Source organism: Tyto alba, unplaced genomic scaffold (assembly GCF_018691265.1).
Source record: "Tyto alba isolate M040663 unplaced genomic scaffold, T.alba_DEE_v4.0 Super-Scaffold_13, whole genome shotgun sequence".
NCBI classification, from domain to species: Eukaryota; Metazoa; Chordata; class Aves; order Strigiformes; family Tytonidae; genus Tyto; species Tyto alba.
In genome coordinates this window covers 48,082,629-48,108,121 of record NW_024881275.1, presented here as the reverse complement: position 1 = coordinate 48,108,121, position 25,493 = coordinate 48,082,629, and the positions used below count along the sequence as shown (strand labels likewise).

General features: G+C 41.8%; 1 protein-coding gene across 1 annotated transcript in view; it reads left to right on the top strand.

Moving 5' to 3' along the window:
• The window catches only part of SHB (SH2 domain containing adaptor protein B), a 99,027-nt gene extending 76,885 nt beyond the window's left edge, over nucleotides 1–22,142 (top strand). The window contains 2 exon segments of the mRNA XM_032993835.2: nucleotides 5,023–5,142; nucleotides 20,715–22,142. Coding sequence (XP_032849726.2) covers nucleotides 5,023–5,142; nucleotides 20,715–20,898 — 304 coding nt within the window. The 3' untranslated portion in view covers nucleotides 20,899–22,142.
• The last annotated feature ends 3,351 nt before the right edge of the window (nucleotides 22,143–25,493 follow it).

Genomic DNA, 25,493 nt, shown 5'->3' with positions numbered 1-25,493 from the left:
GTAAGTAAGCACAGTAATTGCTCTCTGGCTCTTTGCCTTCCCACTTACAAGACCAGCAAGTGTCCCAGATCTTGCTTTTCAGCTCCCCCTCCTCAGTATTCCCTGTGGTAGTGCTCACAAAAAAAACTATTCTTATTAATCCTGCAAAGTGTAAGTAACTTTTGTGGGGGACAATATTGTGTTAAACAGGAAACTTCTCTTAGGAACAGTGAATATTATCGGCCAGGTATGTGCAATTATTCCACTTTCAACCATGTTCATTGCACTGCATTAGGGAAACAGGTGTATATCACATGTATGCAAATTGCTCTTTAAAGCTACACAAGTTCCGTATCTTTGTGACTGCATAGCACATTTCTAGTACCTCAGAGATGCCTTGCATCTGGCTATATGTCGTGGTTTGGGCCTGGTTGACAGCCAACCACAACGCAGCAGCTCTCTCTCCCGTCTCCTCCGGCAATGAGAAGGGACAGAGAGCCAGGCTTGGGGTTCAAGATAGGACTGGGATGGGGAAAAAATTCCCCTTTATGATCACAAGCAAAAGGCATACTCGTTAGGGGAAGGAAAAAAGAACATACATTTATTACAGACACTAACAGCACAGAACAGAGTAAGACAGTGAGAAGCATTGCCACATCTTGAGAACACCTTCCCCCCACCCCTCCCTTCTTCCCGGGCTCAGTTCTGCTCCCTGTATCTCTACCTCCTCCCCCAGTGGCACAGGGGCAGGGAATGTGGGGTGCAGTCAGTGCCGCCACTTCCTTATCTTTGGTGAGGGGAGTGTCCGGAACTTGTTCCTCCTGCTCCATCGTGGTCCCCCCTCTCACAGGAGACAGTCCTCTACAAACTTTCTCCAACATGAGTTCCTCCCATGGGCCGCAGCGTTCCCCACACTGCTCCGTCATGGGTCACTAACTTTCTCCGACTGGATTCCCTCCCACGGCTGCAGCCCTTCCCAATCTTCTCCGGCGTGGGACACCCCCGCATGCTGCAATCCTCCCAGCGCTGAACTACAGCATTGGGACTACCTTTTCCCACGAGACTCCGGCCTTCTTTGGGCACAGAACCTTGATCAACCAAGCAGAAGCCACAGGCCATAAATCAATGTCTGCTCCACGGTAGATCTCCATGGGTGGTGGGGGGGGCCGCCTTGCTGTCTCACCACAGGATACAGGGGGGTCTCTGCTCCGGCACACCTCCCCCCTTCTTTCTTCCTCCGTTCCTCCACTGACTTTGGTGTTCAGGCAGCTGCAGCAACTCCTCCTCACAAGTCCGACTGCTCGTCACCACGTCCCTTCTTAAATATGTTATCGCAGAGGCGCAGCTGATTGGCTCGATTTTCCAAACAGAAGTGGAGCTCACTTGGAGCTGGGGGAGCTTCAAGAAGCTTCTCACAGGGGGCCGCCCCTATATCCCCCTCCCCTGCCCCCAAAAAACTCCACCACTCACTCAACCCAGGACACTATAATATTGCTCCAGTGAAAGATTGATAAGACAACTTACAAAGCTTTCAGAAAAGAGACTGTTAGTTCTACTCTGGTGGTGTCAGACTTGGGGGTGGTATTTAGAGACAGTTTTGTTCGCTCCCAACTCAAGTTCTGGGAGAATTTCCCAGAGTATATGTCTAGTATCCACAAGGGTGACATCTGTCCTGCCTTGATGTTACCCTTTCTTGATCCATTTGGACAGACTGATTTGTGTGATGGAATGGCCCACTGTCCTGTGTTATACCAAAGGTGCAGCCTTATAGAAGGAGCCAGAATCCCCTGTGGTACAAAGCAAGAAAAATCTTCTGTGGAGAAATTTACACAGGTTATATTTGTGACCACCAAAAAGCCAGTGGATTCACACAGTAAAGTGAGGAAGCTGTCTTGAATCCCTGAATGCACTGTCATTCCAAGTTAGATACAGAACTTATTTTCACAGATTTTTCACAGGAGATGCAAGTGTGCTCTTTGTGAGAATACTTTGTTCCTTAATGGTAGCAGTACTGAGAGTATTAGCAATCTTTTTGCACTTCACATCCTCAGTGGGAGAGAATACCCTCTGTCAATTGTGTCCAAGAAAAGGTAGTTCCAGAAATTCCTTTTCCTTTGACATTCTATTTTTATGTTCAATATTTGGAAACTTAAGCTTGAAACAGAGAATATCATCTGCATGGTGTCTTACTCCATCTAATCAACTTCAGCCTATGAACCATCTGCTCATTGACAGATTGTATACTTACCTTCAACAGAGGAATTTCACTGTTGTGAAATCACTCACTGATACTGTTAGATAAATGGCTCAAAGGCTATATAAATTTGACAATAAAATTTAGTCCTCAGATTTGGGTAGCTCAGCCCACCATATCCCCCCAAAATGCAATTAAATACTGTAGGAAGTTGAGCATCTGCTGATTAACTTTAGACTTATAAATATATTGTTGTGTAGTTTTCTTTTTTTTTTTTTTTTTTGGTGTATCTGTAATTATATGTAATTGCGATTGATAATAACAACTGAAAAATGCAGAGCTAGTTTTGCTTCCTTTAATTATTAAAGTATCTTCATTATACAGGATCAAAGCTGAAATGAATGCACAGTTAACAATAATATGTCAGAAAATAGAAGAGTTTAGGTTTATTGTACCTTAGATTATTCATAATTATTCAAATTGCTCAAGTTTTAGTAGTGTGTGACCTCTCCACAGTACCTGACAAACCATTTAATTTTTCTCTACAAAAATTGAGTCTATTTTTGCGGAAGGGAGCACAAGATCTGGAGGAAAGTAAGCATGCAAGTTGACAAGTAGGTAGGTAGTCAGGAATTTTCCCAAACAGGCAAAAATACTAATGTGTGATAATATATCAAGAAAATACTTTTACTTACATGTGATTAAGGAGTGTGTAACTATCAACTTAGGAACTCATCGACCCAGGGGAACTAAATGAATTTGTTCCATTTCCTCAATAACAGTGAAAAGAAGAAAGTGTGTTCTGCTGTTTCCATTGTCTTATTGAAAATTAATCCCTCCCAGCCTTATATACAAGATCTGGTGACTTCCTGTTTTGCTCCAAGCAATTCAGAAACAGAACATCTTCCTTAGAGTAAGTTCAGCAGAGAAATAAAATAAGAAAAAATGGAACAAATCTTTTTGCACAAGACCAGAGACAGTTCCTTGTAATAACAGCCAGAGACCACTTCTTATGTGTGCATTGTCCTGCTTAGGCAGGCATAGTAGTGTCACATCATGCTTCAAAGTGCATCTGGCAACTGCAGGAAGGGAGAGATCTTCCTTAGAGATGTGATTGCACAGTGAAGAGCTATTACATTGTTTGGGAAACCTGGGAGAAGGATCAAAGAGTTTACTACTAGACTGTGAGATTTTATTAGCTGATACAGAGCAGCATGTACTGAGAAGGTTCTTTGTCTGCAGTGACCAATTTAGTGAAGGACCCAACTCTCCTCTCCACATTTCCTTTCTTCCCTGAATTTATCACACCCACTCCACAGATCAGTCAGAGATTTACTTAAAGCGCACTGACTTCACAGAATCGTAGAATGTTTTGGACTGCAAAGGACCTCAAAAATCATCTAATTTCAATCCCCCTGCCATGGGCAGGGACACCTTCCACTAGGTCAGGTTGCTCAGAGCCCCATCCAACCTGGCCTTGAACACTTCTAGGAAAGGGGCAGCCACAATTTCTCTGGTCAACCTCTTCCAGAGTCTCACCACCCTCAGAGTAAAGAATTTCTTCCTTATATCTAATTTCAATGACCCTCTTTCTGTTTAAAACTCTTACCCCTCATCCTAATTCTGCCTTCACTGATAAAGAGTCCCTCCTCATCTTTCCTGTAGGCCCCCTTCATGTACTAGAAGGTGGCTATCAGATCTCCCTGGAACCTTCTCTTCTCTAGGCTGAAAAACCCCAACACTTTCAGCCAGCCCCCTGATCATCTTCATGGCCCTTCTCTGGACCCATTCGTACAGGGCCCTCTTCTTATGTTCAGGGCCCCAGAACTGAACAGAGTACTCCAGATGGGGTCTCACAGGAGTAGAGTGGAGGGAGAGAGTCACCTACCTTGACCTGGTATCCATACTTCTTTTGATCTGCCCAGGATATGGCTGGCTTTCTGGGCTGCAAGTACACATTGGTGGCTCATAATCAGTTTTCCATCCACTAATATCTCCAAGTCCTTCTCCATGTGACCGCTCTCAATCAATTGTGCATGGGATTTCCTTGACCCTTGTGCAGGACCTTGCACTTGGCCTTGTTGTTGCTGGTCTTCACGAGTCTTGCATGAGACCACCTCTTAAGCTTGTCAAGGTCCCTCTTAATGGCATCCCTTCCCTCCAGGGTGTTGACCACACCATGCAGCTTGGTTTTGTCAGCAAACTGGCTGAGGGTGCACTCAATGCATTGTCCCTGTGTCCAACAAAGGTGTTAAACAGCACTTGTTCCAATACTGACCCCTAAAGAGCACCACCTTCAGCAGCTGTCAGAGCTGTGTTTAGAAACAAGTATCTTTGTTATAGATCTTCACACTTTATCACTTTTCTTCTTTTCAAATATTTATTTTAGCAAAGCTTTTCCACTATTAACTGTTTATGTTCTTCAGATGTGATTTTGTTTTTGTTTGATTTTGTTTGTTTTCTTTTTGTTTTTTCATGTGTGAGTTGAAATATTAGTATATCACAGGGGTAAAACAAAGTAAATGTGTACATTGTGGTTTTACTGCTTGCAACACAGAAATGATAAAGTGTTGCACTTAGTGGGAATTTCTTACATAAATTTGTATACCAATCCTGTTGCATGCTCTCTTGATCTTCTAGGTTTTTTCCTTCAGCTGCCAGGAGCTACAGGCTTCCACAAGTTATAAAGTTAACATCAGATAATGCAAGCAATGTGCCTTTTATCCATATATTAGACCTTAAAGATATCCATGTGATATTAACCATTATTCATACTTTAAAGAAACAAAGCAGTGAAAGAAGTATGAGTTAGACTATGTGTGTGTATTAATATCTCTGCTTTTTCCTAGATGGTATCATGGAGCAATCAGTCGGACAGATGCAGAAAACCTGTTGCGTTTATGTAAAGAGTGTAGCTACCTTGTAAGAAATAGTCAAACAAACAAGCATGACTATTCCCTTTCATTGAAGTAAGTACTTGTCAGTAAAATACAATAAATTTAATTGATAAGCCATGACTTCTCTGGTGCAAGAAGAGAAAATGATTCAGCCTGTTGATGCAGTGGTTCAGCTCAGGAGGGTACCCAGAGAGTTTGAGGCTGTCAGTCTACATAATGTATAGTGACAGTCACTGAATTAGGACCTTGCAAATTGGGGACCTTGTGAGATTTTTATGCTTCATTTGGTGCCCATTTAGCTAAATAAGCTTTTTTTTTTTTTTTTTTTCCTTGTTCTGATTTGAAATTCTCCTGCTGCTTCTGCTTCAAGCTGAATAAGCAACTGTATTGTTTGGGATTTTTATTCCTTTTCCTTCATAGATGGATGGAAGGCTTCATGTGATTTACTGTGATGGAGCTGTATACTACTGCTACAAGTCTTGAAAATAAAAAGCACAGGATCAAGGATGAAAGATCTACAGATTTAAGAAATGAGCACTGTTCCAGTCTTAGTGATGCTTTGAACTTGCCACACCTGCCCTAGGCTGATCAGGGTACATCACAGATGTTGGATTTAACATTTCATAGAACTCAATCATAGAATGGTTTATGTTGAAAGGGAACTTCAAAGGTCATCTAGTTAAACCCACCAGGTTTTTCATACAGGAGAACAAGAAGCCCCTTGACCTCGGTATGCGCTGTAAAAATGCAAAGAGAATTGTTTCCTTCCATTGCTTCTTACAGGATAGGGTCTGATGTGGAACCTACCCTTCCAAGTAGGCCTGGGACAGCCCTGCTTGCCTTTTTTACTAGCATTACTCCTGCAAGTTTGACTTTTGCATGGGTTATTCATAGGTCTGTTTGGAGACATATTTTACTGCTGGGATGATGGTGATACTTGATGGTAACAAGGTAACACTGTCATAGACAGCAAACCTGATCCTTTTTACATTCTAGGTTAACTAGAAATAAAAGGCCACATCTACTGTACCCTGGTTTGGTCTAATGGTCTAAACAGTAAATTTCAGATTGGTTTTGTATCCTCACTTTGGGTTGAGTAGAAGTGTATCTGTTAACCTAGTTTTAAGATTCTATTCTAGGGTTTATGAAAAATATTTTTGTAGGACTATTTTTTAAAATATCTATTCCTTTGCTATTATTGTTGGCACCTCTCTGTAATACAGAAGTGTGCCTTGAACAGGAATACCTCTGTTTTAGAAATGCAGTTCAGCTCCTGTTGTCCCTCTTGTTATCTGATCTCTGTATTCTCTGATATAGTAGTCATCTAGGTATTTTCAAACAATGAAGCATTAATGGCACATGCCTCAGATATATGTAAGCTTACATTTTCCCTTAAATTCTTGTAAGTCTTGGGTACAACATTTTTTTTTAAGTATTTCACTTAATTCTTACATCAGCATATTGATTTTTGTTATTCAGTCAGAGCACAACCTCAAGAGGAAAAGGTGATAGTTAAATTTTTCTTTTGCAATTTTGGACACCTGATTCAGGCCCTTAACGTCCTTTGCATGTTGTGGCCCCTTTGCATCTCATACTCTGAAGTTTTCTAAACCAGATTTCCCAGTGCTACTTACTTTAAGTCTCCCCACAACTTGTTCTATGACCTCCACCAATTTGTGTTTTCTGGAGCATAAGATTCACTACTCTTCAGATCTTCTGCCATACATTTGTCAAAACTAGTACTGACTCTGACCTCCTGATTCAGTCAATTAATTCTGTGTATCAGCTTCCTGTGATGATGATCATTCTCCTATGGCCCCTCCAAAGCTCACATAATCCTCTTAAGCCCATGGTATTTCAGTTAGAATTGCCTGGTGATCAGTTTTCTTTTTTTCCAGGACCTCCCCTGACATCCTGCAAATGCAATCAGCGTTTTCTCTCAAAGTAGCTGGCTGAATAAAGGATCGTGTCATTTAACCACACTTAAGTTATCATGCAATCCTGCTCCCCTTGCTAGAGACCTGCTTCTATTTACTTACTATCTCACAGACCATTATCGTCTGCAAAGTACTGACAAAGTTATGTTTGATGCTCTTGTTTGCATCTCATTTTTACTAACTTCCATAAGGCTCTCTTCCCCTTCTCTGCCTGTTTAGGACATTGAATTTATAATTCATCATTGTTTTCTAATCCTCTTCTTAATGAAGATGGTTTCCTACTTGAAGTAAGATTTTGAAGAGTTTTGGTGATTGAGGAGATCTCGTTCCTTAAGCTCAAAGATTTAAGTTATTGAACAATTCTCAGGTTTCACTTGTGATGTCTCATTGAAATATTTCCTCACAAGCAGCCTGGTTCATGACTACTTTTAGCTGTGGGAAGCTAGACCTTCAAAGTGCCAAGCAGGATTACTATTTTGTTTCCTGATTCCCTTGCCTAGAGGCATCTAATCAGTCTGTGATGAGGTTATTTTGTACCTATGCATGCTTACCTTGAGGTTAGTCAGAAATCCCTTCATTCATCTCATTTCTGTGCAATCTTACATCCTCATTATGACTTGACTCACAGGGCCTCCTGCTTCCTTCATCTTTTATTGAAATGTTAATGCAGGACATGCAGAACCTTTCACTGGCAATAGATTGCAGTAGTGACAACAGCTGTGTGAAGTGTGACCAAGTGGATCATGTGCTCAGTCTGATGGCAGAGCTGCAAGAGGAAGTAGAAAGGTTAAAGAGCATCAGGAAGTTTGAGAAAAAGATAGGCCGACTGAACCTCTGCCCTCCCTGAGACAGAAGCAGGAACAGCAATCAGAAAAAAAAAAAAAAAAAATCAAGGGGATCCTGTATCTTCCCACTGCCTGGCAGAAGGCAGTAGCTTAAAGGAAAGGAGTGTCTGGAAGCAAGTCCATGCTCAAGATGGCAGGGAAGCCCCCTGCTTGTCTACCTTGTCTTCCCAAGTGCCTCTGTACAACAGGTATGAGGCTCTAGATGTAGAAGGTCAGTCAATTACTGATATGATGATGGTCCATCTACACAAAAGGTGTTGCCGAGGTCAGAAAGGCCTATCCCCTGTATCATGACCACCTCAACAAGGAAGAAAAGATGGGTTACAGCTGTAGGTCACTCCTTTCTGAGGGGAACAGAGGATCCAATATGCTGTACAGACCCATCTCTTAGGAAAGTTTGCTGCTTCCCTGGGGCACAGGTTAAGGACATCACTAGGAAACGTCCTAGTCTGGTACATTATTTCTCTTCCATGTGGGCAGCAATGAAGCCACAACACATAATCCAGGGGCAATCAAAAGACACTTCAAGGCCTTGGGATGGTTGATAAGGGAATCTGGAGCACAGGTTATTTTTTCTTCTATGCTTCCAGTTGCAAGCAGCAATGTTAGAAGAAACAGATGGACCCAGTCTATTATTACATAACTCTGTATCTGGTGTCACTGCCAAAATGTTGGGTTTTTTTGATAGTGGCAATATCTACACAGCAGTAGGACTGCTGGTGTTGGATGGGATTCACCTTTCTCAAAGGGGGAAGTAGGTCTTTGCTCATAAACTAGTGGGGCTCATTGGCAGAGCTTTAAACTAGACTTGAAGGGGGAGTGGAACATCAGGCTTGCCTGTGACAAGCTGTGAAGCAACAGGCCAGGGTTAGAGGGACAGGATGCTAGTGAGCCTGTTGCTCTGAGACATGCTGTCTACACTGGAGCACACTTGAAAGTCTTACAGAGATGAGCCAGGGGCTCCTGAGGTAATAGGAACCAACAGGGAAACACCCATAAAATACCTCAAAGGAACGAAAGTGTGTTCCTCTAAGAAGGTTACATGGTGGACAGCCCAGGTGAAGTGCTTCTACACTAACACACATGGCATGGGCAACAAACAGGAGGAGTTGGAAGCCACTGTGCTGCTAGAAAGCTACAACTTAGTTGCCATTCCTGAAACTTGGTAGAACAAATCCCATGACTAAAATGCAGCTATCAATGGCTACAGGCTGTTCAGAAGGGATAGGAGAGGAAGGAGAGGCAAAGGGGTTTTGTGCTCTACATCAGGAAATGTATAGATTGTGAAGAGCTGTCTCTGAAGAATAGCCACAAGTAGGTTGAAAGCTTATGGGTAAGAATTGGAGACCAAAGCAACAAAGGGAATCTTGTGAATAGTGTTTACTACAGGCCACCCAGTCAAGGGGAGCCTATTGACAAAGCCTTCTTACTCCAGCTACAGGAGGCATCGTACTTGCAGGCTGTCATCCTGCTGGGGGGTAAGAATTGGAGACCAAAGCAACAAAGGGAATCTTGTGAATAGTGTTTACTACAGGCCACCCAGTCAAGGGGAGCCTATTGACAAAGCCTTCTTACTCCAGCTACAGGAGGCATCGTACTTGCAGGCTGTCATCCTGCTGGGGGACTTCAACCACTCCATCTGCTGGAAAAGTAGCATGGCAAGCTGTAGGCAATCCAGGAAACTCCTGAAGTGCATCAGGGATAACTTAAGCCAGGTAATAGACAGCCTTACCAGAGGGAATGCAATACTGGACCTGATTGTGTCAGCACAAGTGAGCTAATCAGAAATGTCAAGATTGGAAGCAGTCTGGGCTGCAATGGTCATGAACTGGTGGAGTTTGTAGTTCTGAGGGTCAGGACCCTGAATTTTAAGAAAGCAAACTTTCAGCTATTCAGTGAGTAGGACCTCCTGGGAAACTGCCCTCAGGGATAAGGGAGCAGAACAAAGATGGCAGGTCTTTAAAGATGCTTTGGATAGAGCGCAAGAGCTCTCAATCCCCAGGTGTAAGAAATCAGGAAAGGAAGGCAAGAGACTGGCATGGATGAGTTGAGACCTGCTAGTCAAACAAAAGTGCAAGAAGGAAATGTGCAGGCAGTGGAAGCAGGGGCAACTATGCTGGGAAGAGAATAGGGATGTTGCCCAATTGTGTAGGGATGGAGTTAGAAAAGCCAAGATGTGACTGGAGCTGAACTTGGCAAGGGATGTAGAGAATAAGAAGTGCTTCTATAGCTATGTCAGCCAGTAAAGGAAGGCTAAACAAAGTGTATCCCCCTTGACAAACATGACAGGAAAACTGGTACCAATGGACAAGGAGAAGACTGAGGTACTCAACAACTTTTTTTGCCTCAGTTTTCACCATCAATCTCTCTTCTTACACCTCTCAAGTTGATGGACCTCAAGGCAGGGACTAGGGGAGTAAAGTCCTTCCCACTGTAGGAGAAGATCAGGTTTGTGACCACCAAGAAACCTAAACATATACGTCTATGGGACCTGAGGAGATGCATCCCAGAGTCCTGAGGGAATTGGCTGATGTAGTTGTAAAGCCACTGTCCGCAATATTTCAAAAGTAATGGCAGTCAGATGAAGCCCCCGGTGACTGGAAAAAGGGAAGCATTACACCTATTTTTAAAAAGAGTAGAAAGGGGGACCCTGGGAACGACCAACCTGTCATCTTCACCTCTGTGCCTGGGAATATCATGGAACAGATTCTCCTAGGAGCTATGCTAAGGCACGTGGAGAACAGGAAGGTAATTCAAGGCAGCCAGCATGGCTTCATCAAGGTCAATTCTTGTCTGACCAACCTAGTGGCCTTCTATGATGGAGTGGATACATCAGTGGACAAGGGAATAGCAACTGATGTAATCTATCTGGACTTCTGCAAGGCCTTTGACACAGTCCCCCACAACATCCTTCTCTCTAAATTGGAGAGATATAGATTTGATGGAGGAACTGTTTGGTAGATAAAAAATTGGATGCATGGTTGCATCAAAGCATTCTATGATAGAAATGCTCAAACAAGGTGTGCATGGGGTAGTTGACAGTTAACCATAGACACAATGGCAACCAGCCATTCCCTCCTCAGATTATACTGAGGATTTGTATAACCTAGTTCATGGTGGTGATCCCACTGATGGAAATAAAATTACTTCCGTTTATGGAGAAGAGCTTTTGAAACATTCCAGTGTAAGTTGCTGGCTGATGTCACTGGCAGACAGTTAATTTCAATTATCATCACTAGGGTATGAATAGGATATGTAACTGGATTTCACTTTTTAAAAAAATCATAAAGCAGCTGCAAGCTTTGGGCTGCTGGTGTAGATACCTCATTGCAGTGGTTTTCATAATGCCAACTGAATAAGAGATTCTTTGTAATAATGCACTTGGCCTACAACAGAACCTGACCATGTGTTGCCATATCAATCCAGTGCTTCCCTTGCAGCAGGGGGCTAGCATCAGAACAAGCATCACCAGACTATAAAAACAGGCTTTGCTTACTTTTGCATTAACAGGCAGGCTTGGGTGTACTTGAGGTCTTCTGTAGGTGTGAGATACCTATGGAGGCTTTTGAAGGTTGCTGTTGAACATGCATAGTCAAATGATGTTCAGACCAGAACTTTTCAGCACCAAACTTCTGTTTGATTTTACTGGTGTATCTATGGTATGTGAAATGAAAAGCACTGGCTGTGGAGCATCTGGTAGCATGCTATAAAGACATATGGTACTTATGGGGAATACTTGTTAATAAAGCTATAACACAAAATTAAGTCTGATCAGCCACATGTAATTTACTCTTTTTATAAATTTGCAACTTTGTCAGTTGTTTAACCTACAATAACTTCAGTAGGATATGGTTCTTGAATCCTAGCTCTGGAGTTGGTAGATGCTATAGTGGAAAAAATGAGCAGCTCTTCTCTGAGTAATTCCTAAATGTCCATGCTGGTTGGACACCTCTTCTCACTTCTTCTGAAACTTGCCCTAGGCCCTTATCCTACATCCTGCTTTGATACAGTCTGTATAGTATCCCTTCTTAACACACACTGTATGGCCTGTGTTTCCATGGAATGACATCTCAGGAAGCACTCTGTGAAATGAATGTCAGAGAGTGCAGGCATATGCTAATATGCAACTACTGGCTTTGAAGCTGACTGTAGTTTTAACTGTTCCCTGCCTTGTTTTCATCAAATTAATTGCTGTGCAAATTGAAGCTGATGATAAGAAGTTTTAGGGAATATAGCCAATGGCCTCAAACCCCACATTTTGTGATTCTATTCTAGTTGTTTTATCCCATGGGAGTGGCTGCCAGGTGTTTAATATCTGTTTTTTAGAGGCTTTCTGATTACAGGTATACTGTTGCTGTTACCCCAAAACTGTGAAGGTCCATGCTTCTGGTAGAATTAGAGTAACTTCTATTTGATTTTTTTCTGCATAAGCTGCTTGCCAGATAACACGTTACTCTCCACACCTTACTATTTATTCTCTCTTCTTGTTAGTGCATTTTCCTTACACTGAAAATTAAGGGGTGTCCTGATTGCCAGCCCCATGTTGGTATGGTTTGCAGGAGGGACTGGGACCTTTATTGCTAGCTATAGCTATTGCTCTGTCTCCCAGAATGGATCAGTGAAACTCAACTTGATTTCCTGCTAGGTCTCTCACCGAAATAGGGAGTGAAAACTCATTAACACTGGGTTTAGAATTAATGAGCAGGCATTACTTTATTTGGCCAGGGACATGAGAGAATCAGTCCACCTAATGTGTCCACCATAGGTTACAATAGCTAAAGCTTGTATCACTCTGTTACATACATATTCATCAAATTTTCTAGAACTCGTTACATACATAATTATTACACGTGCAGTTTAAGTCTAGGGGCTTACATGGGGGTTGCTGGTGGTCTCTAGCTGTCTCTTCATGGTCCTTGGAGAAGAGCCCTTCTCAAACTTTATCTACACTTTAGAACTGGCTTTTCTTTGGTTTATGTCTGCACTTTCTTATCTCCTGTCTAGCTTCAGCTAGTTTGTTATTTTTCAGAGGGCCTTAATCTTCAAGGACAAGGGCTTCTGATTAGAAGTCTCCCAATTTATGCATGGAGTCCCTCCATTTATGCATTCCCCAGGAGATATTTATCACACTTGCCTAGCTCAAGGACTTCTGTGCAATGGACAACATGTTGCAAATGTTTGACTGATTGTTTAACTTCTTATGCTACCCTAAACAATTTTTTGTTTGTTTCACCCATTTGCCAACAGGTCCACGGACATAATAGGTACTTATCACAGCAAGTTTCCCCTGTTACTACTGATTTTTTTGCTAACTTCATGCTTTGTGGGTAATCATCCAGCCTCTGACACCTTCTGGGGCAGGACATTTACCTTCTACCAGTCTCTCAGCTCCTCTTCAATTGTATGGTCCTTAGCAAGGCCTACATGGTATCAGGATGACACAATAGTGCCAGTGATTAGCAGTCCTTGTGCTTCATGAGAAACATTTGTATGGGCTACAAAATCTCCTTGTGACTTTCTGCTTTTCTTCCTATGTTATTCCTAAGAACATTCACCTGACTCATTAGGTAGGGGAATTTCCAGGCTAGAGCACCAAGTCTTCTATCAGCTTTGTGGTCTCATGGCACACTGAAACCTTAAGGCCTGTATGTATGTTGGTTGTCTGAAAACCAACACCCCCAAAAAAATGTTGTCAAACTTCTGAAAGCAGGTGAAGTTGTCTTGAGCTAGAAGGGAGTACTACCCAACAGCTGGGCACAGTAAACCTGTTGTTATAAGGCAAACATGCACCAGCCAAACTGAAGGTGTTGATGTTACAACAGAAGAACTAGGGTATATACTAGATTTGCATCTCCTAGAGTCCAGCTTGGTTGGATATTTTCTTCAGGAACACTAGAGCTGCTTCTGGGTGCCCCCTGAAGGCCTGTTTCCCAATTCAGCTATGCTGAAATGGCAATTCAGGCAGCAACAGAGCCCCAAGGCAATGTGTATGGGTCTCTGCTCTGACTGTACTTTGAAAGTAGGAAAGCAGTGCTGAAGATTAAGCTATGAGTCAGTTCCCATGATGAGCCATCCAGGCTTGCACTGACAGTGTATTGAACTAGAGTCCTAAAGTGATTATTGAATTTGTTCTTGTTTATCTAATCAAGTGTAATGTCTTGCTGTTACTTTCTTTAAGTGTAATAAATTTGTGGAGAGATTGCTTCACTTGTTTAGACACATCAGTTAAAAATTATGACTGGCTGCAGAAGCCTTAATGAAATACTTTCAAATGACCACAGTCACCTTTCACTTGTTAATTAATGTGTTCTGAAAAGTACTCATCTGTCTGTAGCTTGCATCCTCCCATTAGGCTGAGTATCCTGGCTGTAGTTTTTTTTACTTTTTTTTACATGGGTTTAGCTAGTACAAGTGTATTAGGTTTCTGGCACTGTACTACTAGTGCTCTCACTGCAAAATATGCAAAAATTGTTGGCACATTCTGGGACAAATAATAAAATAGTTTATGTTGTATATCTGCATAAATCAATCACATTAAAGAATAGAAGGATAGGGATTTAATTTCAGTTTGGTTTTTTGGTTTTTTGTTTTTTTAAATCACCCTGTGGAAATAGGTTGTCAAGAGACTGATGAAATGCTGGCTACAATTGGACAAAATTAGACAGCTGAAACTGACTTTGCTAAAACACAGTTCCAAGCCTACCTGAGTACTACAGGAGCCAAAGGCACTTGTGTTTCAATATATAGGAGCACTACCTTTTTCCATTTTGGTTCATTAAAGCAAGAGTTCTGATATCTGATTGCACTGATGCTGAAATCTAATTAATTACTTTTGTTATCTGTGGTTGCATTGCTTGATCAATGACCCCATGTTTTCTTTGTTATTATTGTTGTTTAGGCTAAAATGATTCTACTGTCATAGAAATGGGAAAGTATCTGATCTGTAGGTCAGTGGGATGTGGAACTGCTCTGTGGGGCAATGTAAGCTCTGGTACTTTTGTAGCTCTGTGAGTCAATGTAAGCTCTGGTACTTTTGTAGCTCTGTGTCTCTAAGATCATTCTTGGACAAAAGTTGTAGCATCTATTCCTGTCTAAATGTTGCACACATATTCCAGGCATTCACATTCACCACTGTCTTTAATGTGTGTTTGTGCTTCTTGGGGACCTTCACCAGCATGTGAGAGTCAGCATTATTTCAGTTAAATATCATACATTTCTGATTGCTTGACACTGCAGAACTACGCCCCTTAAAAATTGTAAAGCAAGCTGCCTGAAAAGAAGGGATGTGGGGTGACATCCCATTGCCATGAAGTAAGATAGAAATCTTAGGAAACAGTGATGAAGTTTTAGCCCTTGAAATGCAAACTGTATGTGGATTGCATACTACCCTCTGTGGAAGGTGAGGATGGCCCTTCTACTTCCAGCCATATCAGTTTTGTATGCATGTGTTTTTAAGTCATCTATCATGAAAGGAATTGGTTTAGTATAAGAGTTGCCCTATATTCTTCATGAAAAATTCATTGAGCAAGTACCAGGAAAAGTAAGGGGTGCATGCTAGCTTCCAGCAATATGCACCAGCAGCTGCAAAATTATGCAATGTATTATTAAATGTCTTGCTTTTTAAGAGTGAGTGATTTTACTACTAGGGTCAATTTTATTAGCAATATTTCATAGTCTTCCTGATCAAAAATTTCTTTTTGTTATGATAATGAGTGATATCAAGGATTGGTATGAATTACATTAGAGACTGCATACATTAATGAGGTGTGTTACCTGCTGGGGAGTTCTCTGTGACAGCAGCTTGCTCTTCAAGCATGTTTTATCAAAGGAAGAGAAATTTTGAGAAGGAAGGCTGCTGGAGCTGTCTTGTGCAGCATCACTATGAGCCTTAGACAGTGGTCTGGTGAAATAGTATGATCACAGAACTATTAGTTCATCCCATATTTCAACTGCTTTGCAGTGAAGGAAAAATCAGCAGCAGAAATATTCCCTTGTTTGTAAGCAAACGGTCTGAAGCTCTGACTGCTAAGCCAGAACACTGGTCCAAAAATAACTGAAGCAATGCATTGAATAGAACAGAACAGAACAGAATTTATTGATGGAGATTCTCTCCACCATATTTGTCTGGCAAGCCCATTATGCTTGAGTGTTTCCTTTCCCCAGGCAATCAGATTTTGCTTTCCCAGCAAAGAAATGACAATTTGCAGATGGTACCAATAAAATAAAATAAAATAAAATAAAATAAAATAAAATAAAATAAAATAAAATAAAATAAAATAAAATAAAATAAAATAAAATAAATAAATAAATAAATAAATAAAATAAAATAAATTTAATTTAAAAAACGTTTTATTATTCTAAAATGCACAAGTGTGCAGGAAAGTACCATGTTCCCTGCTTCCAGGAGACAGTAGTTGCTCTTCTGCCCACTTCAGGATAGCTGGCTTCTCAGCATTTGTGTCAAACTAGGACAGACCTGTGTGCAGAACAATAGCTTGTCTACAGTCCCATTGTATCCATTAACTGCAAGATTTCTCTACAGACAGTTGCAAGGTAATGTCATACCTGCTGGCTGGTTGGCAAAGGGAAAATCCAAACAGCAGGAGGTGAGCAATCTGGCATGCAGAGTGCACCTTCTAGTGTCTGCCATCACACTGGATTGAGTTCTCACTTTCTTGAACCTCTCAGGTGTCAAAACTTGTCACCTTTGCAGGTCTTCCTCCTAATGGTGTTCTGTGCCTCACTTGAAATAGAAGTAGATTTTATTGTGCAAGTAATTGTGGAATAATTGCACAAACCCCACATTTTCAATTTCGGGAAAGTTTTACTTACAAGTCCTGAAATTTAATTTCACAGGTTTCTTTGATTATTGTTTGATTTTTTTTTTAATAGTAAATTTTTACCAATGTTTCAGTTGTTGCTCTACTTAGTGGTTTCTGAAAATACACAAAAGGTAAAGATCATTCATAGACTCCTAGAGAGATCTAGTTGGAAATGGACCTCTGAAGATGTCTAGTCCAACCATCTGCTCCAAGTGGGACACACTCATCAGATTGCTGAGTGCTTTGTACAGGCAAATTTGGAAAACTTGTGAGGATGGAGACCTCCTGACCTGTCTTGAGCCTGGTTCCAGGGCTGTACCACTCTCATGAGGAAGAAGCTTTTCCCTTTGTCCAGTGGGAACTCTCTTTGTTGAAGCTTGTGCTGACGTGCGGAAAACAGATTCCACAATCTGGTAGATTGTAAAGTCGGTATGTTTATTCAGCGCTGGGCACACAGGGGATCACTCCTCCTAATGTGTGTGCTCCCATGTGGCACCATTGCCTTAGATTTATAGAGCAAATGATTACATATTCATAATATTTCGCAATACGCCTATACATATGCATCACCTATCCCCGCTTCGTATTAAAATTAGCATTTCCATGATCTCCTCCCAGTTGAGTCTGCGCAGTGAGTTCCTTTGGTCCTGGGCAGGGGTCGTGAAGGACTGGGCCGTGGTCGTGGGAGGAAGTATCTCCTCTTCCTCAGTGCTGAACTTTTCACCCCGAATTCCTGCGCAGTCTCTGTCACCCCCTGGACCCGCAGAGCAGGTTTGTGCCGGTTGTGGGGTAATCTTCACTTACTCAGGTGTGGAGGAGGCTTTTTACTTAAACAGGAGATAGTGGTCGAGCAACACAAACATCTTCACTTACTCAGGGGTGGAGGAGGCTTTTTACTTAAACAGGAGATAGTGGTCGAGCAACACAAACACCTCATACAAGCTAGGCAAACTCTTATCTCGACTATTTCCCTCCTCATCCCCTTCTTGCTATTCCCACATTAACCCTTACATCCCCTGTTCCTATCTAGGCCCTGTATCAGTGCTTGTTGACTTACATCTTCTCTGTAATTCTCCCATTTAGGCAATGAATGACTGCAACCTGACACCCTCCATCTCACCTTTTCTTCTCCAGACTGAATGTTTCTCTCAATCATTGTATATCATGTGCTCCCACGCCCAGACCATGTTTAGTGGCCCTGCTCTGGACTTACTTCCGTGTTGGCTTCTCTTATTTATGGGGAGGCCCTCACCAGTTACAGATACAGATACAGATGCAGAGTCACTAGTGATCTGTAGAGGAAGTATTCACTTTATTCCAGCAGTTAGCTATGCTTTTGCTACGCAGCCCAGGCTGCCTCATGGGCAGACTGTTGAATCATGTTCTGTGTCCTGTTCATCATAGTTCCTTTTCTGGCCAATCATGCCCCGGCTTGCACTGCTGTCTAGGTTTATGCCATCTCAAGGGCAGAAGCTTTCTATTTGCCTTGGCTGAATTCCACTAGGCTGCTATCCATAACTTCTAGGTCACACTCTTTTTTACTCACCTTCACAAACAGTGTGGCCTCCCAAAAGTCTGACCTGTCATGATATAGAGATGCTTTTTGTTCGTTTGTGAAATTCTGTTAGTCACAGACATGATATATTGTAAGCTTAATGACTATGTACTACTCAAATGTACATATCTAACATAGGTCCTTCTTAGGGAATTGTCCTGGATTTGGCTGACATAGGGTTAATTTTCTTCCTAGTAGCTGGTATGGTGCTGTGTTTTGGATTTGGGATGAGAATGATGTTGATAACACACAGATGTTTTAGTTGTTGTTAAGTAGCACTTACCCTAAGTTAAAGATTTTTCAGTTTTCCCTGGTCTGACAGCAAGCAGATGTACAAGAATCTGGGAGGGAACATGGACAGGACAGCTGACCTGAACTAGACAAAAGGATATTCCATATCATAGAACATCATGCTCAATATATAAATTGGAGGGAGTTGGCTGGGGGAGTGGATCTCTGCTTGGGCATTGGTCAGTGGGTGGTGAGCCATTGCATTGTGCATCACTTGTCTTTTCTTGGGTTTTATTTCTCTCCCTCTCTTTTATTATATTATTTTTCACTACAATTATTATTATATTTTATTATTATTGTTGTTATTATTTTATTTGTTGTTATTAGACTGTTCTCATCTCAATCTACAACTTTTACTTTTTTTGTTTGTTTGTTTTATTCTCTTCCTCATCCCACTATGAGAGGGGAGAAGTGAGTGAGCAGCTGTGTGGTACTTAGTTGCTGGCTGGGGTTAAATCACTACAGGAAACAATAGCTGTCTGCCATGGCTTTTAGCAGTTCATTTACATTATATGCATTTTCTTCCTGTTTTAAAAAAGGCATGTGTCCTTGCCCTTTCTAGATTAAAGTGCACTTGGCACATTGTTCTCCAGTTCTTGCTATACTCCTGAAATTAGTATGCACCTATGATTCCATTAATTTATCTGCACACTTTTAAGGCATTTCATAGCAAAACAGATGCATAGTGGGCTGAAGGAAGGGAACAATACATTTGTCCTCATAATAAATTATTTAAAGATGCCACCCTTGTTTAAAGGGAATAATTTAGAGAGCAATTATTATTCAAAAGAGATTTTTTTTTTTACACTAAAAAATTAATATTTAAAGGAAGATTTTAAGCATGTAGAGCTATAATTACAGTGCCTGCCATGGTTTCTACTCACCAGAAAGGGCCAATTATCAGAGAATTGTTGAATACATCTGAAAGATAGGAGCTGGATTGTGCTACAAGCACTTCTGGAGGGAATGCTGCACCTGCTAACTAGAAAATGGAAGATTTTAGAGAAGCTGCTTTTAACTTGGCATTATTTGTTTTCCTGCTGTAGCTTTCTGTGTCATCTTATACTGGGTTTCCTTGCTGACATAGACTGGCTCCAGTTTTAATGCTATTATCTTTTTCCCTGGACACACTTGGAAGAAACAGTGGTTTGGAGCCAGAAAGTAAGGGAGTGGGACATCAGGCAAGCTGTAAATCCCTCTAGACCTCATTTAGCATCTTGAAGTGTAGGAGCTGTCCTTTGCTCTTGTTTTGTCTTGGCTAAACTGTACACTTAAAATAATCTGTATGACATGTTAAAGACAGCAGGCACTGAAGGGTCATTGCTGGGAAGACGAGGTCAGCTCTGTCACCTACTGTGCTATAAGGCAGTATGGGTGCTACTTGTAAGAGTGGCATTATATTGGATGAGTTGCTTTTGCAAGAGTAGACAGGGCAGTTACCATGACACTGTTTTTTCCCCATGTAATCATGAGAATTCAGCATACTGTGCGTGCAGGTAGGTCATCTAGGAATTGAATGGTTCTGGTGTGAAAGTCACAGGCTGGCTTCTACCTGCAGAAAGGCTGCAGTATAGCAGCCTTTCCTCAGTACAGTGCAGGTGAAAGTCTTTATGCCATTAATCTTGGGAATGGGCTCATCTGAGGAAGCCACCAGGTTCTGCACATAGCCCAGTTGCTGCCAGGGTAGGATGGTTGTTGTCTGTCCTGAGGTCTCTCGACAGGACAGGGCAAGCCTGGCCCCACCTGAGTGAGGCTCATGGCTCACCTCTGTGTCTATGAAGAGAGCCTTGGACCGCTGACAGGCCAAAGCCAATGATACCTTTTGGTCCAGAAGTAATGATTGGCCATAGTGAAAAGTAAATATTCACAGAACACTGTAGAGGCACAAAAAAGTAGTTGTTCTCTGGCACACCTGTGGATCAATTTGAATGTAAGATAACCTTGCACTTGGATCCAGACAGCACAGCTGGCAAAACCAAAATAATAGCTTAGCCTGCCTTTGATTTGGACTGTCCATGGGAGTTTGCAGCTAGCAGTTACTGTCAGAGTCTGGCTGCTGTCTTGGCCTATCACTCAGCAACTACTTGCATTTTGTTCTCCTACATTCCCCTACATCACAAAGGAGGGACTGTTGTGGTGCTGCTCCCTTCATCCCTATGCACAAGCATGAACTAATGATTTGCTTTCCTTGCAGGAGCAGCCAAGGTTTTATGCACATGAAACTGATGAAAACCAAAGAGAAATACGTCCTGGGTCAGAACAGCCCTCCTTTCGACAGTGTTCCTGAAGTCATCCACTACTACACCACAAAAAAGCTGCCTATCAAAGGAGCAGAACACTTGTCACTGCTTTACCCCGTGGCTGTGCAGACCCTCTAATAACCTAGTCTCACCCCTTCCTGTGGATGGGAGGTGAGAGGTAAGCTGGGTTGCACAGAATTTGTTGCTGGAATTCAGTGTTTGAATCTGTGATGTAGAGTGGCAGCCTTTAGTCTTGAGAATGTGGGTGCTCTGCAGAGTTATGGTATGGGACTGCATATATGGTACTCTTATGTTGCAGCGTGCTTCTAGAACTGTACTGCTACATAAGAGAAATAAATCTTATTTTAGTGCAAGGAGAATAGATAATTTTTGCAGAGGTTCTCTGTGGATGGAATTACTTCCAAATGAAAGTTCTTCCTCCATGTTTTGAGAAGAATCAAAAAGTTCTTCTCAGCAATAAAACACCAGCAACTTTTATTCTCTTGCTACCCTGAGAAACTTTTCCCTGTGAAAGAGTAACCTGACGCTGAGGGACCCTAGGGTGTTTTTGGTGGACGTGAGAAGGAGCTGCTTAGCAGGCAAGTTCCTGTGGCTCTGATCACTTAGCTTCATGGATTTGGGGATTTTTAATGCAGTTTCTTGAGGCAGTAAACTGTTGAACTCCTATTAGGCACACAATCTTAAAATAATTTTGTGAGAGCAAATTATGGTACATTATTTATGAATCGAGAATGTAATTAAAAAGTAGTGTGTTACATATTTTTATCCTTTTTGGTATAATAATCTCTTAAGTGTTGCAGTCTTCATTGGCAAATTTCGTTCATAAGTGCAGGCAGCTAATTCTGTTTGGGGCAGTTACACCATAATGTTTTAAGCATTTGAGAGTCATTTTTGTATGTGTATATATGCATATATTTATGTATGAGGGTGGTTGATGGCTTTTATAAAGCTTTAGTAGGCAAAATCTTTACTTGCTTATTCATCTGGATCAAACAGTTGTCCTACTAAGGTAGCAGACTAACAAGAATATGTCACACTATCTTTCCATAAAATGGCTTTTATGGCTTTGTAAGTGAGAACTGCAGTATGTAGCAGAGCGTAATTTTTCTGGTGTGCCAAGACATTCTTAAAACATGGTCACTTGACACATTGTCATGGTGTGAGCTGATAGGGCAACTGAGCACCACATAGCCACTCACTCCCCTCTTCTCCCCCAGCACTGAGAAGGAGAAAATAAGTAAAAGGATTCAAGATAAGGATGGGGAGGGATGACTCATTATGGTCACAGGCAAAAGACAGAGTCATCAGGGGAAGAAAAAAAGAACATAAATTTATTACAGACAGTAACAACAACACCATGTACAGACAGAGTAGGACAGTAAGAAGTATTATGACATCTTGAAAACACTTTCTCCCACCCCCCTCTTCTTCCAGGGCTCAGCTTTGCTCCTGATATCTCTACCTTCTCCCTGCAGTAGCACAGGAATCTGGGAATGGGGGGTGCAGTCAGTGCTGCTGCTTCTTCCATCTTGGGTGGAGGAAACTTCTGGAACTTCTTCCCGCTGCTTCAGTGTGGTCTGCTTCTCACAGGAGAGAGTCCTCCATAACTTTTCTCCAACTTGAGTCCCTCCTATGGTCTGCAGCATTTCCCTAGCTGCTCCTGTGTGGGACACCAACTTTCTCCGACTTGAGTCCCTCCCACAGGATGCAGCCCTTCCTGAGCTGCTCCAGCATGGGACACCCCCTCATGTTGCAATCCTCCCAGTGCCAAACCACAACAGTGGGGACCACTTCCTCCCACAGGGCCCTGGCCTCCTTTGGAAGCTGTCACCTGAGTTGGCGTGGGGCCCACCACAGACCATATCTCAGCATCTGTTCCACTGTAGACCTCCATGGGTGGCAGGGGAGGCTGTTCTCATGTCTTATCACAGGATACAGGGGGGTCTCTGCTCCAGCACACATCCCCACCCCTTTCCTCCTCCATTTTTCCTCTGACCTTGGTGTTTACATAGATGTCACAACTCTTCCTCACAAGTAAAAATCCTCCTCCCAGGTCCCCTTCTTAAATGTGTTATCACAGAGGCTCAGCTGATTGGCCAGGCCTTGGTGCAGAGGTGGGGCCGACTTGGAACTGAGGGAGCTTTGAGAAGCCTCTCACAGGGTGCCACCACTGTAGCCCCTTCCCTTGCTACCAAAAACCCCACCATTCACTCAAATCCAGGACACACATACCTTCTGTCCAGTGTTCATTTTCACCATGACCAGAAGCCTCCTGCGGTATTTCAGTTACTGTCAGACAGAAGCACTGAAGAAGCTGCTCTGTACCTTAGTCCTGCCAGCTCGCTGCTCATCCACTTGAGAGATATTTGCTACATGCTCTGTGTGCTTGTTGAATAGGATAAGTAAAAAAAATATAATTGTGCAGAAATTGAAACTGGGGAATCAATAGCCTATTAGTCCTCACTTTGTATCATCTCCCACCTATGTTTATAATGTTGTGCATTAAACCATCAGCAGTTGTAGTAGCAAACTGTTTATATGCAGTTTATGTATTTTACAGACTGCAATAGGACTGTGAAATTGTGTATTGTTTAATTCATCTTTCTTACCTACTATTCCCTTTTATGTGTACTTAGAAAGAAGTGCAAATCTAAAAATTGTGATGGAATAGCCTCTTACTGCCTTTAAAAGTAATGCTTCATTGTATTGTACAATCTGATCAGAATGTTAAGGATGTTCCATATAATGTCATCGGTGATGAATGTTCTTCTTGCTTTTAAGCCTGCTATACTCTTTACATCCAACACAGTTTGAAAAGGAGTGGGTCACACATAAGTGAGAAGCCTGGTGTCATTCTGTGCAGCAACAGTAGTGGGTCAAACTGTCCCTATCTCACTCAGAATTGAAGTTTCACTGGAATAGGTTCTTACTGGTTTTCTGAGAGAAGGGTGGCACAATGGAGTACAAAAAGACAACATTCCTCTTCAGGGAAAACCAAACATCCCATTTTTCAGGTACTCACCTACATGAGCTTTTTATTTCCTTAAAGTCTTTGCAGAACTCTTCATTCTCCTCTTATCACCCAACTGGCAATAGCAAACAGGCACTTTTAAGTTAGCATATTCTTCTTTCACCAGAGTAGGAGTTCATGAAGGTGATAGAATTCACAGAGAATAAGAATCAGATTGCATCTCCTGATGTCTGAGTCTTTGCCTGTGTGGGCTCTGGCAACTCCATCATGTTCCTTGGGACAGAAATATGTCATATTTCTTCATTCACAAGTTGAAGTGCATTTTTGAGAATCTGGCATTGTTGCTGTTCTATGGACTGTTTTTCTTCTTCTGTAATGGAAAAGTAAACCTCTACTCTCTCTAACAGGAATTGCCATAGAAACCAACAGCACTGTTAACTAAGGCCTTGCCAGGTTTCCTCAGGCAAATTGTCTTTAGCTTATGGAGATGACTGTTGTACCAAATCTTTCTTGTCATGGGCTTGATCAAAAGTCAGCTGAAGCTAGAAGGTACCACTTTATTTCTGTCTGCAGATTTTGGGTTGGGATCCTTTGCTTCATACAAATCAGGTGAATATGCATCACACAAATGTGTATAAAGTTTCATACAGCTTCGAGGATCAGATCAAGGTTCCTGGTTCAGCAAGAGAAAATAATCTCAGAAAACGTTGATTGTCTGTGGGAAGGTTTTTTTCATTATTTTTTAGAAAGTACTCAGTAACTTCAGAATAAATAAAATCAGGATTTTGGACTGTAATGTTGTATTTGTTTATTTAAATAATTGTATGGGTTTTTTCCAGTGAAGCAGTATTCTTCCCAGACTTTTTAATAAACAGTTAAAATGTGGTGTGTTGCAGTGTGTATAGTATTGCATATAGCTGGAAGATCTCATGCCTATATAGCACATTAAAAGTTTATTTTTTAAAAAATTATAAACCTCTCCTTTTCCTTCCTCTAATTGTCAAAGTGTACTCAGATTGTCTTGAACAGCTAATAGTTGAAGCAGCCTTTCAGAACAACTTGTGTTTGTGTGTCTTAACTGTGTAGTGAAAGTAATCATTAGGCTATAATCTGGTTTGGAGTCTGGAAAATCATATGGCTCGGTTCTGCCCTGAGTATTTCTCCTGACTCCTTTTCAAGGACTGTGCCAAAACAACACAGTAAATGATATTGCTGTCCCATTGCTTGAGGTGCTCAAGGAATCCTGTTATTGCTGCTTACAGCGTAACATTGGTGAATCACTTTCTGCAGACTTTATAAGAGGTGTTAACTAGGCATCTATTCTGATGAGTATTTCATAGTGTGGTGAAAGCCCTCATGCTGTGAACATCTGTATGATGGGTGGGAGAGTTTTAGTGGCCGACATTACATTTCACAACTCCTTCATAATTGGAAAAATCATTAAGTTTGTGGAAGTACAATCACCACCATGGATTCTGTAATTGATAATAGTTTATTCTCTGACTGAAATTAAGTCTTTAGAACCAGCATGCAAAGTGCAGGGCTCTTTTAGGTGCAAAGGTACAAAACACACATTTCTAGCTTCTCGGAGAAAATAGCCCGAGTCTATGCTCTGAGGAAAACTGGTTGCTGCTTTCAGGATGACACATCTATGTGCTGCTCCTCACCATCCTAATGAGGTTCAGGATTTGTCCTTTGTCTTGCTGCCATGGCTCCAGTTGGCAACACAAATGCTGTGTGG